The sequence below is a fragment of the Chelonus insularis genome, unplaced genomic scaffold, assembly GCF_013357705.1.
Source record: "Chelonus insularis isolate UGA/USDA-ARS -01 unplaced genomic scaffold, ASM1335770v1 contig_160_pilon, whole genome shotgun sequence".
Classification (NCBI taxonomy): Eukaryota; Metazoa; Arthropoda; class Insecta; order Hymenoptera; family Braconidae; genus Chelonus; species Chelonus insularis.
In genome coordinates this window covers 891,825-908,766 of record NW_023276401.1, presented here as the reverse complement: position 1 = coordinate 908,766, position 16,942 = coordinate 891,825, and the positions used below count along the sequence as shown (strand labels likewise).

The 16,942-nt window shown below is 29.1% G+C and overlaps 2 protein-coding genes across 2 annotated transcripts; one reads left to right on the top strand and one right to left on the bottom strand.

Moving 5' to 3' along the window:
* Nucleotides 1-51: 51 nt before the first annotated feature.
* On the bottom strand, nucleotides 52-1,590 carry LOC118064080 (ankyrin repeat domain-containing protein 54-like). The gene is made up of 3 exons (XM_035078458.1): nucleotides 1,196-1,590; nucleotides 754-988; nucleotides 52-590 (listed from the first exon to the last, which is right to left on the bottom strand). Exons 1-3 carry the CDS (start codon nucleotides 1,377-1,379, stop codon nucleotides 170-172), a joined length of 840 nt encoding a protein of 279 aa, XP_034934349.1. The 5' UTR covers nucleotides 1,380-1,590; the 3' UTR covers nucleotides 52-169.
* Nucleotides 1,591-4,626: 3,036 nt separating this feature from the next.
* On the top strand, nucleotides 4,627-13,638 carry MBD-R2. Its single transcript, XM_035078432.1, has 16 exons — nucleotides 4,627-4,775; nucleotides 4,843-5,200; nucleotides 5,668-6,199; nucleotides 6,282-6,419; nucleotides 6,890-6,916; nucleotides 7,947-8,047; nucleotides 8,294-8,379; nucleotides 8,667-8,913; nucleotides 8,990-9,454; nucleotides 9,555-9,566; nucleotides 9,640-10,359; nucleotides 10,873-10,989; nucleotides 11,114-11,185; nucleotides 11,334-11,619; nucleotides 11,688-11,825; nucleotides 12,080-13,638. The coding sequence occupies exons 2-16, from the start codon at nucleotides 4,921-4,923 to the stop codon at nucleotides 12,852-12,854; spliced, it is 3,996 nt and encodes a 1,331-aa protein (XP_034934323.1). The 5' UTR covers nucleotides 4,627-4,775; nucleotides 4,843-4,920; the 3' UTR covers nucleotides 12,855-13,638.
* Nucleotides 13,639-16,942: the final 3,304 nt, after the last annotated feature.

Below are 16,942 nucleotides of genomic sequence, written 5' to 3'. Positions count from 1 at the left end.
TTGATTGTGAAATAATTGTTCATTGAATAAAAGTTTATTATTACTTTATATTCTAAAAATGTTATTTATTAAAAAAAAGTACATATTCAATAGAGATATTCAACTAAAATATTCAATATTCTAAATAATAATTTATAATCATTTAAATGATTATTTAATTTTGTAATCTCTAAGTTGTCAAACTTAGTGCATTAATGCTGGCAAGTAAACTATTTAAATCATCTTGAACTTGATCTTGAGTATTTGACAAAGAAATTCTTGAGCAAAATGAGCTAAGCTCTTCTATTTGTTCATTGGTATTATCTTTTTTTTTTAAATGAGTTACAAGCATATTTATAATCTTATGAATTTCTTCCTTCATCATCTTCATATCTGTTTCTCGGCAACTTCGTAGAAATTTAAGTTTTGATTCGGCTAGCGGTAATGGATTATTAGCGGTAAGTACATTAGATCCAGTTTCCAAAATTAATGTTACCATATCGTATTTACAATTAACTGCTGCCGAGTGTAATGGAGTGTTGCTGTTTAAATCAACTACATTGGGATTTGCACCATGATCTAGTAGAAGTTTTGCAATATCCGTATGACTCCTGAAAATAGTTGAAAATATTTGTTTAGATACATGTTTTTATTTTTGTGTTGGTGCTAGAACATTAAAAAAAAATATCTAACCATCAGAAATAGTATTAAATAATTATTAATAATAAATATTATTTAATTGGAAATTGTTTATTGGTTTCAGGATGTATTTACCTGCAAGCTGCCGAATGAAGAGAAGTTCGTGTTAAATCATCATTGATGTTTGGAGACATTCCTTTTTCTAATACTTCTTTCATTGAATCAAACTTATCAGCAATTACTGTTCGTCTTATTCGTCTTTCCAACATAAAATTATGATAACTACTATTATTTTTTTTTCGTAAACTCCTAGATTTAATCTTATTTTGTCTCAAAGATACTTCCTCCCTTACTGCTTTCTTAAAAAAATCTGAAATAAAAAAAGTTTTTATATTTATTCAAAAATTGATGATTCCATATATTCATCTATAATTTGATATGTAAATGTAATTATATAATACATTAAAAATGTAATTAGATTAACAGAGAAAAGATTATGTAGAATAATTTTGGCAACTAATATTATTAATTGATTTATGTAAGTGTTTATTTATTTATTTCAAAAGTTTATATTTACCTAGTCTTTCCAATGTGTTTGGAAAATATTCCAACTTAAAATTCGAGGGAATGTTAAAACGTAGCTCAGATGAATTAGAATCAGCTGTAGATACATTTTTTAATGATCGATGTGATGGATTTTCAAGTTGTGCACTATCATTGGAATCTTTTCCAGTCTCTACTCCTGAATTTGCGGATGCCATTTTCGCGTCTGTTTGTTTGTATCCGCGTTGTGTTATTATTGTTTTCTTCACTTTCTTTGTATCACTTCTGTATTGAAAAAAATTTTTTGCTGTTATCACTATACACGTTTAATACGTTTAAAATTTTTCACTATTACAACTATATATGTTTAATACGTTTTGTTTTCAGAACGAAATACTCTCAACTAACTTAAGTTCAACTACTCCGTTCCGCTACCGTAACAATACTGAGTTATATAGTTGAACCAAGAAAAGAGTATACCATATAGTCTCGATTTGGTGTCTAATGTCACGTCCCCATACAATTTTCTCAGGAGGCGGGGGATTAGACACAAAAATGGAGACTACTCTTTTCTTGATTCGACTATAGTTACGGTATATTCCTGTATTCACACTACTGTTTGGTTGTCAGAATATAGCAGAGAAGAGAGACGTGAATAGAAGTTCATTTCAAATGGGCTGATGTATTGCAAAAATGTAGTATGGGTTCTTATGGAGTCAGGTAGGAGTTTAACACGGTTGGGGGCCTGATGAGGTGATCCTTAAACAAAACACAGCATTGAACTTCTATGCGGGTCTATTATATTATTATATTTTCTTTGTCAGAACTAGTAAATGGCATATCGTTACAAGGGCTCTACAATAATTTTAAAATGACATAAAATTTCTTTCTATAATAAGAGTTGAATGTTAACTCTTTTTAATAATTATTTAGTTTTATAATGAGGAGGTCGTAATAAATAAATTACAGATTGTAGATTGCATGTCAATATATCGAACAAAGGTCGATTACAATATAATTAGACTCAATGTTTCACGCATATGATGATCTATTTCTCTGTAATAGTAATTTGTTGAGCTCTGACCATACATCCTTAATAAGGTATTATGTTTATCATATTTTTTATATTTTAAGGCTGGGCTCAAATCACAGAGCTGACTGATTCCCTTTATCTAAATAAATTGGATCATATGTTTCTAATTTCTCCGCAAATTTATGTTTTCACCTCAGAATTTTAGTCTCGTAAATGGTTGTTTGAATTTAATAAACAAATTTTCTTAGCGCAAGTAGGCTTTGTCAGAGAAAATTGACCTGCATAGAAGTTCAATGCTGTGTTTTGTTTAGGGATCACCTCAGGCCCTCAACCGTGTTAAACTCCTACCTGGCTCCATGAGAACCCATACTACATTTTTAGAATACATCGGCCCATTTGAAATAAACTTCTATTCACGTCTCTCTGGCTTTGTATCAGAGAAGAGAGACCACCATAAAAGTCCAATGCTGTGTTAAAAATCCGGACGGAGTTTCGGTCAACATGTCGGTATTTTGGGTCAACATGTCGGTAATCTCAGGTCACAACATAAAAGCTTCTGTGAACCCAACACATGATGGCGCTGCTCCGAATTATTTGAGCCACGCCTCTCAATCTAAGAGAGAGGAAAGACAAGATTTGTGTTCTCTTTTACTCTCATTGTGAATATCCCAATGTAGTTAAATTCTTAACACAAGCTCTCGTCCCTCAAATATGAAGAAAATCGAACTCAGATTAAGTGACTGTTTTTAAGCCACTCATTTGTAGAGAATTGAATTCTCTATCAAATGAAATATATTTTTTTTTTTTTAAATGCTTATAACAAAAAAAAAGCAAAATAAAATTAAATAACGAAACCAAAGAGAATTTAATCCTCGCTAATGAGTGGCTATATTTGCTTTCATAGTAGTTTTAAAAAATCATTTTCTTTAATATTAAAGAAGGATGAAAAATTGAATGAAGGACCCGCATTTATGCCAGTGGAACTTTTTTCTAAGTTCTCAATCCCCCGAATGTAAGGGAAATCGGACTCAGATTGAGTGACCGTTTTTATAGCCACTCATATGCAGAGAATTAAATTCTCTGTTAAATAAAATGTATTTTTTTTCATTTTGTTTATAACAAAAAAAAGCAAAATTAAATTAAATTACAAAAACAAAGAGAATTTAATCTTTAGGTAATGAGTGGCTATACCAATTATAAAAAAACTCTTATGATAACTTTTTTTTTAATATAAAAGGGGGTTAAAAAATTAAATGAAGGACTTTTTTTTGTTATAAACATTTTTTTAAAAAAGAAACAAAAAATATAGTTTATTAAACAGAGAATTCAATTTCCTACAAATGAGTGGCTATGAAAACAGCCATTTGATTTTTCATGCCTCTTTTATTTTGAAAAAAATGATTTTATAAAATTACTATGATAACAAATACAACCACTCATTAGCGAGGATTAAATTCTCTTTGTTTTTGTAATTTAATTTTATTTTGCTTTTTTTTTGTTATAAACAATAAAAAAAAAATTTGAAAAAAAATATATCTTGTTTGATAGAGAATTCAATTCTCTACAAATGAGTGGCTATAAAAACGGTTACTCAATCTAAGTCTGATTTTCCTTACATTCGGGGGTTTGAGAACTCGGAAAAAGTTTTTTTCTATCGAAGAGAAAATATTTCCATCATTTCTATGTTTTTTTTTTACAATTTCGCTTTAAGCCTTATATCATATGATCTCTGGGCTGCGGAAATTGCTTCCTCTGGTTTTCTTCGTTCCCTACTACCGGAGAACCAAACAAAGCTCCACCCTTCATATTATCTCTTTTTTTTTTTTAATGAGTAAATAAGGAGATAGATGGCGCTAGGCTGTATTGCCCATTCCGCCATTCATATTATCTCGGCCAGATGCCGGGTTAGCATGCCATCTTGCGGTTACGTTCGTAAATGCTGACTGCATTTTTTACCTCCCATAAGGACTGGACTTCTATACTGGTCTCTCTTCTCTGCTTTGTGTACTTAATTTCGGTAAACAGTGTACTTGCCGGAAGTAAGAGAGATGGCCAGTGTAAAAAAAACTATATTATCGACAGAAGTAAACTTAGTAATCTTGTCATGTTAATTTTTTACTTAAGGTAAACAAAATATTCACGAAACTACAATAATTAATATTTTCGATACAAATTAACATTATCTTAGTATTGAGTAATTAAAAATTTACAGCCTAGTTAACGTAATTGCGATTTAACAGTATACCCTAAACTTCAATTCGATATAAAATGTACTTGCATCAAATAATAATACTCAGATTAAAGTAATATTGTAAATTTGCCGCTAGTATACTTTCTAGCTACCACATTGTGGAAAGCACAGGTTATATCTATATCTGTGAATGTATATTTTATTAATTCTTTTCTTGTGGCGCGACATGCACGAAGATCGATCAGTGTGTTCATTTACAACATTTCCAAGTGAGTGTTCGTCGGAGCGATAAGAGTGCACGGTAGTTTTGTCCATGAAAATGCAGTTTTTTTAAAAAGTTTTAGGTACAATTATGATTATTTATTAAGTGATAATGCATTGGCAGATCTAGTATGTGTTTAAATTTAAATTAACAATGACATTTAGTGTTATTTTTACATTAAGTTTTGTTATGTAGTTGCTGCTTGTGAAGAGGCGGCGAATCGCGCGGCAGTCGCGTGCTAGGAGATTACTACCAAGTACGGGGGCGATAGAAATGGCGCGCAAATGTTGCGTGAGAAATTGCGAGTTAGATGGCCATGAAGTGCGTGCAGCAGGATTGCCACTTCATCGACTTCCCAAAGATCCTATTTTAAGAAGCAAGTGGTTAGAGAATGGTGGCTTCGAGCCGGATTTTAAGCCGATACCCGGCCAATTTATTTGTCATAGGCACTTTCGAAGAGCTGATTACGAAAAAGTAAAAGGAACTAAACATAAATTTCATCTCAAGAAAGGTTCAGTTCCTTCCATTTTCGACAATTACAACGACCATCCCGGTATGTTGACCCGGTTTATGTATGATACCATTTTGTATGATGTTTTTACTCGTTCAATCGTCTTTTATCATACTGACAATACATTATTTAACCTGTGTTTCAACACATTTCGACATATGGGTCGTCTTAGGCTTAAAGCAAACACATGACTATTATTCTCCATAAAGTATAGCTGTTTTCGACGTAACGTTACGAATACGCACATGTACACATACAGCGTAGTTACGTGCATACCCTTACATTCTTAGAACACGATGATCTCACTGTGTAACTCTTCAATAGTGTGGTTTATTTAAAGTTTGTTTACGGAGTATTTAATTAGTTGTCGATTTCACTTTTACGTTTAATTAACAATGTCGGCTTTTTCAAAATCTTCATTAAATTGGGTCCATTTTAATTTTAAGTAATTACAAATTTTTTTATAATAATATCTAAGAATTGCTCTTATTTGTTTTTTTTTATTACAGATCCTGTAATTATGCCCATAAAGATGTCTGCAGTTTCTTATCCACAGGAAGATCTGGATCTTATTAAATCTAAAATTACGGATGCTGATAATGATTCTAATACAACCACTGAAGATATTAAGTGTGAATTTGATTCAGAAACGTTTGATTCAAGTGTTAATTCGTCGACCAATGACTGCATTGATTCATCGGAAGTAGTAGAAAGTGTGCAAAATGACAATATCAATCACAACAATTGTGATAGTAACAATGGCACTGAGAATAGTTTAAACAATGATACAACACTTGAAGAAAGTCAAGATAAAGGTGCAGAAAATGATGATGTTAATCATTCTTCGCCACCTGTAGCATCAAGTAATTTAGTTAATAATAAAAAAAATATTGAAAATGGCAATGCTTTAGTGACAGCTAAAAGTTTGGATAAAAAAGTTACATCTCCTGATGGAAGTGGTTCAACAAAAGTTGTTAATAAAAGTGGACTTAAATTCTATCCTGGTGCCAGATTAGAAGCTAAAGATTTTAATGAAAAATGGTAAATAATGTTACGTATTTTTTATAAAAAATTACAGTCATTGAATAGATAGAAAATAACTTTGACTGTTTGTGTGCAATAGGTATGCAGCTCGAATTGTTGAAACTGACTGGGTTGAACGGGAAGTGTTAATACATTTTGATAAGTGGAGTTCAAGATTCGATGAATGGATACCAATGGACAGTTCAAGATTAAGAGTACTACAACTTTCAAAATCTAGGTATGTCTTCTTCAAGATATACAATAATTTTGTGAGTTATATTTAATTAACAATCAGGGCTTTTAACGATTTACTGGGAAATAATGCATAAAATTTATAATGCTTCTAAAAAAAAATAACTAATTTATACAGTCCACTTTGCTAAAAATAAATATAACGTCAATTTAGTATAACGAACTGTCATCATCAAGAGTAGACGTTTTTAAATATTGTTTTTATTTTTTAACACATTCCCGCCAAAACCGATGAGCGTGTTTTGATAAATTTGAATAGACACACACATTTTCACAAAGCGTTCCAGGTATCTGTTACTTGGAAATTTATTGATCTTATAGAGTTTATAGCTTGGAAAAAGGTCGAGTATGCTGCGTAGTATTGACGTTGGCGGGAAAGTGTTAACTAATTTTCATCATTAATAAGAATGTAAATGAACATATTCATGAACAATATTTTTTTGTCTTTGCAATAAGTGAACAAACGTGGACACCACCATCACAGTAAGTTCTTACAAAGACTATTTTGTTTAATTTTATGTACAAAAGTTGGGTTAAATTATGTGAAATAGTTTGTTGTCAGTTTCTTTCGCTTAACCTTGACACGCAATGAGTGAATGTTGCATATGTAAATAAGATGTTATTTTTTATTTAATTATGGAAAAAACTTTGGTATTTGTAGAATCTTGGACTGTCATATATTATAGAATCCTATTTTTTATGAATGTTTACATCTTTGATAATGTTAGTGTAGATTTGTTTGTTTACATTTTGAGGTTATTTCTACTATTAGTCAGGATACGCTGCGATTTTCTTTTTTTTCTTCAATAAATTAATTATGGGATTATAACCGAATTTTACGAAATGTCATAAACATCAACAATATCAAGTAATGTATAATTTAAAAATTTGGAGTAAACAAATGAAAGCATCATTACAACGAATTTATTCTAGTATCAATTTATTTTTTCTTGAGAATTAGTGCTTAGCGAGGAATTAAAATAAAAAAAATTATAAAAAACAGTCAAAAGTTCATCAAAAAATTAAAAAATTAAATATTTTCTTTCTCAAAATAAAAGAATATATAGAAAATTTCAATTAAAGATATACTAGTTTAGAGGTTAGTGAATAATAGATTGCTTTATAAAATTAATTAAATATGAATTTTTACACATTTTTCCATACATCAATTACTTTATTAATTTCACATTAAAGAACTTCATTATTATATGTATAAATGTTCATGTTGATTTAAAAAAGTTTTATAATAGTGTTTATATAATTTTACTTATAATTATATAAACTAGTGTTCATAGACTATATTTCTAATTTTTTTTTTAATTTCTTATGAAAAAAAAATAATTGAATTATCACCCAAATTTCAACTCTTTTCTATTGCTTTAATTATTTTTTATAAAAATTCTTATATTGCACCCACATCTTAGTCAATAGGTAGAACACTTGATCTTTAAGTCACCAATTTTTGTAAAAAATATATCTAAGTTTTTCTAATCATTTTCTATGACGTATACAGTGATTCAAAAATGCGTGAATTCTCTGTGGGGGAGAGGATCCTTGCTACCTGGGCTGATGGAAGAAAATATCCAGCCAAAGTGAATGCAGTGTTGGGAAATGGTGAGTGTAACTTAACTTTATGTAAAAAACAATACACACGTATGAATATATTGTGGTAACATGTTCATTAAATTCGCGGTTTATTGAGGATCTACTTATACAAGTTACTTATACATATATCCTCAGTGGCTTACAGCATACTATGTATGTGTATAATACGTTGCACTTACTTGACGTTTTCTCTTCTATTTAAGTCAACGTATCTACATCAACTAAAATCATATATTGTCATTTTCTCTTATACAGATAGGTATGATGTGCTTTTCGATGATGGATATGGAAAAATTGTGCGTTCATCAAAGATGTCGAAGATAGCAGCTACAACGAAAAAAGTAAGCTTTCCTCCAGTGAGGTTATGTTATTGTCATTTTTCTCAGTTGTATGTCTTCATCATAAATGTATCCATTTCATATAAAAAATTCAACCAATATAACGGTGAATAAAATTCAAGATAAATATTGAAGTATTGTTTTACGTAAACAGAGATGAAATCCATTTTGATAAAAATACTCACCCATAGAGTACTTGAAAAATATCAATTTTTTATATCTGTTGAATGTAATTATGAGTTGATGTTTTCCTAGATGAAATATGTAATAGTAAAAATGGATTAAAATAGGTTACAGAAAAATCCATGGAGAAAGAGTCTTACATAGGAAGCAAACAAGAAAGAAGAGACAAAAAAAGAAAACATACAGTAATGGAATTATTTCAACATAAAAGAAGAGCAAAAGCTGATGGTGAAAAAATGAAGAAAGAGGAAAATAGTAATAGTGATGGAACCGAGCATGTTAATACTGAAAATACTGACAATCATGAAGCTAATAACAGTTTATCTTCTGAAGCATATGGTGGCGATGATTCAGGTATGAAAATATTTATTAAAATCAATAATTTTACATTTAAAACTTTTTATTAATAATTAAAATAATGAAAATTTAGGTCCAGAATGGGTTGATGGAGAACCAAAAGGTACAGAATCATTTGTTGTTGATGGCAATGACGGAATAAGACGTTCTATAATAATCCAAGACAAAAAATTATCGCCAGAATGGCAGAAACACTTTATTCAAAGGAAGACCGGTAATTCCGCTGGCAAGTGGGATGTTGTTTTTCTTCATAAAATAACAGGAAGAAAATTCCGTACACGAAATGATCTTAAAGTTTTCTTTGAAAGTCAAGGTCAGCCGGATTTTGATCTTGAATCATTTGACTTCTGTGTTCATCGCAGAAAGAAGTCGAAACAAAAATTAAAGGCAGAAACATCAGGAGAAGCTCAAAAAAAGATTAAAACGATTCTACCAAAAAATAAAATGACTTCAGCTACCGAGAATTTATTGTTAATTCCAACATCAGTCTGTCCTGTTCCTGTAACATCTACGAGTACTCCAGCTCCTGAAGACAATGGTAAATATTAGTTATTAGATAATTTTAAACTTCATGTAGACATTTTTCAAACCATTTTTTAATTTCATTTCATCCATTGTTTTACCGCTAACATTGGTAGGAACCATTTATTGTAAGTTTATTTATCATTGATTTAATTAGTTGGTAAATATTACTGATAAAAATAAAATTATTTTTATTCACAGCGGTTTTCATTGGTGGATTGCGTGTCGAAATGGAGGACAGTGCTTATAAATGCCCTAAGGAAGGATGTAATAAAACCTTTCGTAAAGAAAATCTTTTACAAATGCACATAAAACATTACCATCCAGAGTTCTCCAAATATTTGGGATCAACCCCGAATGTCGCAGATTTAGCCTACGCTCGTACTATTGGAGAGCCAGTGTTGGATGTCACTCCAAGAAAATCAATAAACAGTCATGCAGAAAAGATAACGAAATTTGACAAAAAGAAAATGGGACAAGATAAAAGTTTATCTTCACAACTGACTAATTCAGCCGTTAATACCGCTGATGGGTCTTCTCCTTTGTCATCTGGTGTTAATGTTGATACGCATACAGCAGATCAGATAAGTGGATTGAAAGAGGAAACCAAGTTTGATATTGGATCAGTAGATTCTAATGTTAGTTTAGATGGTGATGATGAAATTGGCAGAAAATCTGAAAGCCTCTCCGCTATGTCACCTGGATCTCTATTTGATCTAAAAATAAAAGAAGAAAAAACTCAAACTGGAATTAAAACTTTACTTCCTTTGAGATCAGCTTCTTCGACAGATTCACAGAAAACACTTGATAAATTGAAATCTATCGATGATGCATTACGATCAGAAAAAAGTAAAGGCCAACGAAAACGTCAGTTGTCGGAATATAGTTCTGATACTTCAGTTAAAAGCAAAAGAAGACATGGTAAATTCATTGGTTATATCTATCATACGGATTACTAACATTAAATTTTAATTAGAAAATTATTCTGAGTCAATCATTCTGAGCAATTTAGCTTTACATCAATTTATATTTATTATTATTTTTGCCAATAATTCATTCTTATTCCGATATTGTATTATATAAGATTTATTCACGTTATGTCACACGAAATATTCGGAATGTAGGTCAAAGATTTAAATTAAATACCGTATCTTTAGATTTTTGTTTTATTACAATTGAAAATAAATTCCAATTTATCTTAATAATAATATATCTCAAATCTTAACAATAGATTACGTCATTTGGTTAACAATAATCAGAATACTGCTTTGTTATAATAAAAAATCAATTTATATATTGTTTGAAGCAAAAAAAAATGAGCTATAATCCTTTAGTTAAAAGAATAGTTTATGAAAGATTTGAAGGTTTTATTTTCATTTTTGTCTTCATTTACATAATTTCGTCAATAAATTTATTATTTATTCATTATTATAGGCGTGAAAGAAGTAGATGATTATGCAGATCTAGATGACAGTACTATGGATACTGAAGAACCTGTCACTTATGTATACAGGTTCAGTCGTCGAAAGAGCGATGAAAACAGTCAGAGTGGTAGGTTTTTTTTTTGATAAATGAGCTTACGTCACTTTGCTCTTTATTTATGAATTATGTTTGCTGTTCTTAAACTTGTAGTTTATTTACCAAGACCATTATTATTATTTATATTATTCTATAGGTCAATTAAATGATACATTTTCTGGAAAAAGTGGTACTTCGAAGATCAAAGATGCTAGCATTGATCACGAAGGTACATTTTTATTGTGATACGCCAAAATAGACCGAAGTTTTAATATAAATTATATTCTGTTTCAAAACTGAAACCACTCGTGCCTTAGAAAATATGGATCATTTTTTATTTAATACTTGATAAAATTAAATATATTTTGAATTAACAGATGGAGAAGGTGTTATGATGGTGATAAATGGTGAACTGGTGAAGGTAGAACAATTACGGCGTGAAGAAATAATAAATTGTACCTGTGGTTTTATGGAAGAAGATGGACTCATGATTCAATGTGATTTATGTCTCTGTTGGCAACATGGTCATTGTAACGCCATTGAAAGAGAGAAAGATGTTCCTGAAAAATACATTTGTTATATTTGTCGACATCCATTTCGCCAAAGGTCATCTAAAAAATATACACATGATCAGGATTGGATTAAAGAAGGCAAATTACAAAGGTATCTTTACATTTTAGCTATTATTGGTTTTTCAGTCAATTACTATTTATTACAATAAATATTTTTAGCTTGTCAAAACGTACTAAAAATCAAGCTGCTATAAATAAACGAATGGCAATGCTGAAAAGATCATATGACTTAGTAGGTGCATTACTCGAAATTCGTCAAATCCTTCACAGTTTGCGAGTCAAGATAAATGTAGCACAGTAAGTATTTTTAATGATATTTTTAGTTCTACAAAATACTGGAGAAAGCTTTGTTTATGACACTTTAATGTAGTTTTAAATCGATTTTTTAATTTATTCAAGAGTCTGATACACAGTTTAAAATAAAGTAATTTATATCTTTTCTGCAAATAATTTATTAGTATGATTTAAGTTAAAGCCAACATTTTGTTTACGCTACATTATGAGTTAATAACATGGTCATAAAATACTGAGGGAGTTGATTTAATTTCCAGGAAAAAAGACCACCCGAAACTCTATTTATGGGCGAAGCATTGGGAAAAATCGGAAATACCCGAACCTCAGAAAGAACCTGTATCAGTAATGGAGGTTGTGAAATTAGAGCCCAAGCAGGAAGAGTCTAAGACCGATGTTTATGTTGGCTCGAACTCTGAAATGTCTATAGAAAAGAAGGAAATGACTGAAGGAGATTCAATCAATTCAGACACAGAATTGATGAAGATTTTAGAAGAAGACAACACAATTATAGATGAATCAAAGAATGTCAAAAAAGATACTGAAGAGACAGATACCGAGAATGATAAAACTTTAGAAGAAACTTCAGCAAAGTCTGTTTCTGAACAAGAGAATACTATTAAATCTGAATCTACCAGTGAAACTGATAAAGATGTAACTGAACCAGAAAGTGATGGAACATTACAAACGGAATCTAATGATGTAGCTGAAAAAAATGAAGATGAACAGTATATTAAAGAAGAATTAAAATCACCTTCGCAAGAACCATCAGTGCCTTTACAACCTGTTATTCCAGAGCCGGAGGCTCCTATTGATCCAGCTGAATGTCGTTTACGATTATTAGAACACATTGAGCACTTTCAGAATCATATTGACTCCCGTTTAACGACTATCGAAGCTCAAGTTAGTGCTTTAGAAGCTATGGATCCGGACGATGCTGCATCGTTTTATGCTGTTGAGCCTCGAACGAAAGAAACAATTCAAATGTTACTTCGAGATCTCAGTACAATAAGAAAACTTGCTTCTTTGTGTTGAGTTAATGATAGGACTTAAAAATCAATAATTATTTTCAATAATACCATTCATTTAGAATTATATAAATATATATTTGTATATTCTTTATTACTTAGATATTTTCAACTTAGTATTTATAAGTTAAATCTAGGTAAAAGAAAACGTGAATTATTTCGTCTTTTGATATATGATTCAATCATCATAATTATAAACATATTCTTCTGTAAATTTAATATTGCCTTTTTAATAACTCAGGTTAAGGTAGTCTGATACGTAATGTAAATATAAATTACAAAAAGACTTTTGGGGATTTTTAGATTTATGTTGAATTGTAGTCCCGATTAAATCGAAACACTTTTTATTGGATGTCAATTTAAATTTATTTTTTAGTCATTTTTTAAACTAACATTTATAATTCTCATTTTAAAGAAATATTCAAAAAAAATTTGCAAAATAAAATGATGAAAAAAATCTAAATATATTTAAGCTTGGATATTTATAATTTTTTTACATAGGTAAAAACTCATCTCATGTTGTTATATGATTAAAAAATATTTACAATTTTATTGTACTATAAATAAGTATTAAGTCAACATTGTAAAATTGTTTGGAGATGAAGCTGAGTTTTAAAGTCATATGAGGAACTATGTTAACTATAATCCACATAAATAAGTACTATAAATAACAAGGCATAATTTCAATAATTATGTAATAGAAATTTCGTATCTATGTACATAAGCTGAACTATCAGGTTCATTAATAAATGAAAAAAAATTTTGCTTAATTTTTCTAAGTTGAAAATAAATTGTAAATTGCACTTATATGCGTTTAATTATATTCATTTTTTAGAATAATATTCATCTGCAATAATTTTTCGGGGTTTTCGAGAAACATTTTTTACGTCAAATACCTTGCTAGCGATATCATCTATCCAGACTGATTTATTACCTTAATCCTTTGTTATTGTTTCGTATCTTCGTTTCTCTTTCGTAACCTAGTATAGTTCGTGGAAAATTTTTTATATGTACACTAAAATGTCTTACTATGGTCTCGACTTCAAGTTTATTTTCTGTCTAGTGGTCTAGATAAATTCGTAGAAATAACTCCAAATTTCATGGAACTTTATAAAATGAGTAATCTATTCCTTCTCAATATTTTGACTTCTATTAATTTTAAATGTTTGTTTAATTAATTTTAATTTTAAAAGTATTAGTCATAAAAATGTGGCAAGTTTTCTTATGTTTTATTTTGTTAAAAAAGAACCAAGCTTTAATCTGCTATTCATTATTCCATTATATTAATTATAGATAAGTAAAATCTATATCCAGCCTACTTTTAAAGACATCATGGTATAAATTTGTCTGACTTTTCTCACTGATAATATATTAATTATCAAGCATGCTATGAGCTTGGTTTACCTTCTACCATTTCTAATTTAACCTGCCACCCCCTCGATTATCGATCTGCTTCAGTTTCTACGGTAAACTTGGATACGATTTGACGGGGTAAATTACTTTTATCTATAAAAATACCTTGTAGATATGTATTTTTATATTACATATGTAGTATACAGGTGTTATAAGATATATCTTATATCGCATAAATATTGCAATTCTACGTATTCGTAAAGTTGAACAACCGGTAAAAAATGATGTAAACAAAATGTATATTTTAGAACCAGTGACTCATTTAGAAATGCAGACATTGATGATGCACGATCTTTCACACCCATATTATCTCTTATACCAGTCTTTCAGGCAATTTTTTTGTAAATAATTGTTGCATTTATGTGATTTTATTTCACACAAATTTTATAAACATGACTTTTCTATTGCAAAATTAAATAAATAAACACGACTTTTTTCACTTAATAGATTTGATCATGAAAGTAGTTTTTGAAATTTATGAATGCAAGTTAGGACGCCTTGAATTGTTTAAGACTTGAATACAACGATGCATTTTTATGAGCTTTTATTTTACAAATACTACATACATTATGAAGAAAAAAGAAACCTTTATGTAAATATTTGTTTCTTTATTTCTTTTTTTATTTAATTCATGATTAGTAATGATTATTATTCTTAAACAAGTTGTTGAACATTTTGATGGTTGTCATTACATAGTGATTTCTTTCTCGTACAAAATCCATAAAACTAACTAAATCGACGTGAATTGAATTTTATTGTTATTATCTAAACGTGACGTCAAGTTATCTAGCTTACAACTAAACTTAGAGTAAATCTAGGAATAAATTTAGTTAGATTTTTAATTTAGTAGATTTAACTATTTTAGTTTACAAAAAGTTATCTTTAGTAGTAAGAAGTTGATGTGAGTTCGAAATAATTGTTTGGATAAGTAGTAAAGTCTAGAAACAGTCAGGCATGAGAGTATGTAATTAAATTGTCAGAGTTATTTTAATCCATTTATAAAGCAAATGGAACTGTTCCTGAAATGGTTTAATTAAATTGTAACATATTAATTAACTGTTTCACTATTTATTTAAATCCATATAAATAAATATTTTACTTTGATAAAAGTAGATTAAGAAAATTAAGTACGTAAATGATTTTCCGTTATAGATAACTATTTTATTTCAAAAATTTTTTTTTGTTACTAAACTGTTATTGAAAATTGTTTTTCTATTATATTCTCTTGTCCAGAGGTAATTTGTAGTCGTTACCAAAAATTCAATAATCATTTTGTTCCATCAAATTTAAGAGAATGTGTACTAAAATCGGTGAAACTTCTAGAGTATTCTAAAAAAAAAAATTCTATTTCAAAAGCTAAAGAGCTGAAGTATGAAAGAAAAAAGGTCTTAAGACCTTTCCTTCTCATTTGATGTGAACGGATCAAAACTGACCTTCTTCTACATTGAGAAGTTTTTCAAATAAAGTAGATAATCAAAAATCGATAAAAAAAAATATTATTAAACCAATCGATATAAAATTTAATTGGAAATTGTGACCTCAAATGCTTTGGACAGAGCAAAAAATCATTTATACACACATTCAATATTATTTGTAATCTATAAACAGTTAAACTATTGAACTTTGACATTTCTTTTATATGACGTCGATGGCCCTAAATGAACCATTGAAGCATACTAAACGAGCAAAAAGGTAATTACGGTCAACATAATAAGCTCATAAAGATAAAAAAGTTTTATTGATGCAAGATGAATGTGTAAATTTTAAAGCCTTTTTCGAATGTCATTAAAAAGCTAATTAATGCTGAAAGTAGGATATGGAGTTGAAATTGCTATAGAAACTGTGTGTTTGTAAATACAAGAGATCCTCTTTGACGTAAACCCCTGAAGCATCAGTTTCACTGGTATGTATCAAAGTATCATTCTCGTTTACTCCTTCTCTTTATTCCTCTGTTAAAGTTGTGTCGTTAAATTGTTGTTATATGTAATCTTGATAGTGTAAATTATAATCTACAAAGCTAACAAATATTTCGCTGGTTGAGAAAAGGGTAAGATAACAGGTACAAATGGATGGAGATTATTTTTGAATTAATGGGAGGACAGAAGATTTATTAAATTTTTAGATGAAATATTTTCAGAATTTGACTCTTTAGTAATTTAATTTAGTTTTCATTTGCATCATTTATTTTTAAAACTAAATTTAATAAGAAAATTTTAAAAAATATTCAAAAGTTTAAATTTAAAAACATGAATAAAATTGAAAGTTCTAGATTATTTATAGCATATAAATTGTTTTTAAATTTTATTTAAAAATGTCAGAATTTAATTTCTTTCCAGTTTTAATGAGCAGACAACTTTGAAAAATTTTTATCAACTTTAGCTGACTTTAATTTTAATTTATCATATCTTTTAGCCATAAATGTTGTTGAAATTATTTTGCTTTTTCATTTTATCTTTGAAATTTACATCAGCCTGTAAAATTAATTTGTACAAAGTACTTTGAAAAATAATTGCTGACTTATCCCAAGGAAAGCTAGAATGTACATTTAACTTGATATTTTTAAATGTGTCATATATAATTATCTGCAATGCATTTTTGTTGCCAGCTAGAGTGCTAGACATATCTGATGATAAGCAGAGAAAACTGAGTGAAATAGTAATATTAGTATGTAGAATGAACTTA

Bases quoted from the DNA above. Each gene is read 5' to 3' on its own strand.
- LOC118064080 (XM_035078458.1), bottom strand. From the start codon at position 1,379: ATGGCATCCGCAAATTCAGGAGTAGAGACTGGAAAAGATTCCAATGAT. The intron at 989-1,195 runs GTAAATATAAAC...TTTTTATTTCAG, and splicing joins AAACACATTGGAAAGACTAG to ATTTTTTTAAGAAAGCAGTA. The intron at 591-753 runs GTAAATACATCC...AACTATTTTCAG, and splicing joins CTTCATTCGGCAGCTTGCAG to GAGTCATACGGATATTGCAA.
- MBD-R2 (XM_035078432.1), top strand. From the start codon at position 4,921: ATGGCGCGCAAATGTTGCGTGAGAAATTGCGAGTTAGATGGCCATGAA. The intron at 8,914-8,989 runs GTATGAAAATAT...ATGAAAATTTAG, and splicing joins ATATGGTGGCGATGATTCAG to GTCCAGAATGGGTTGATGGA. The intron at 11,620-11,687 runs GTATCTTTACAT...AAATATTTTTAG, and splicing joins AAAGAAGGCAAATTACAAAG to CTTGTCAAAACGTACTAAAA.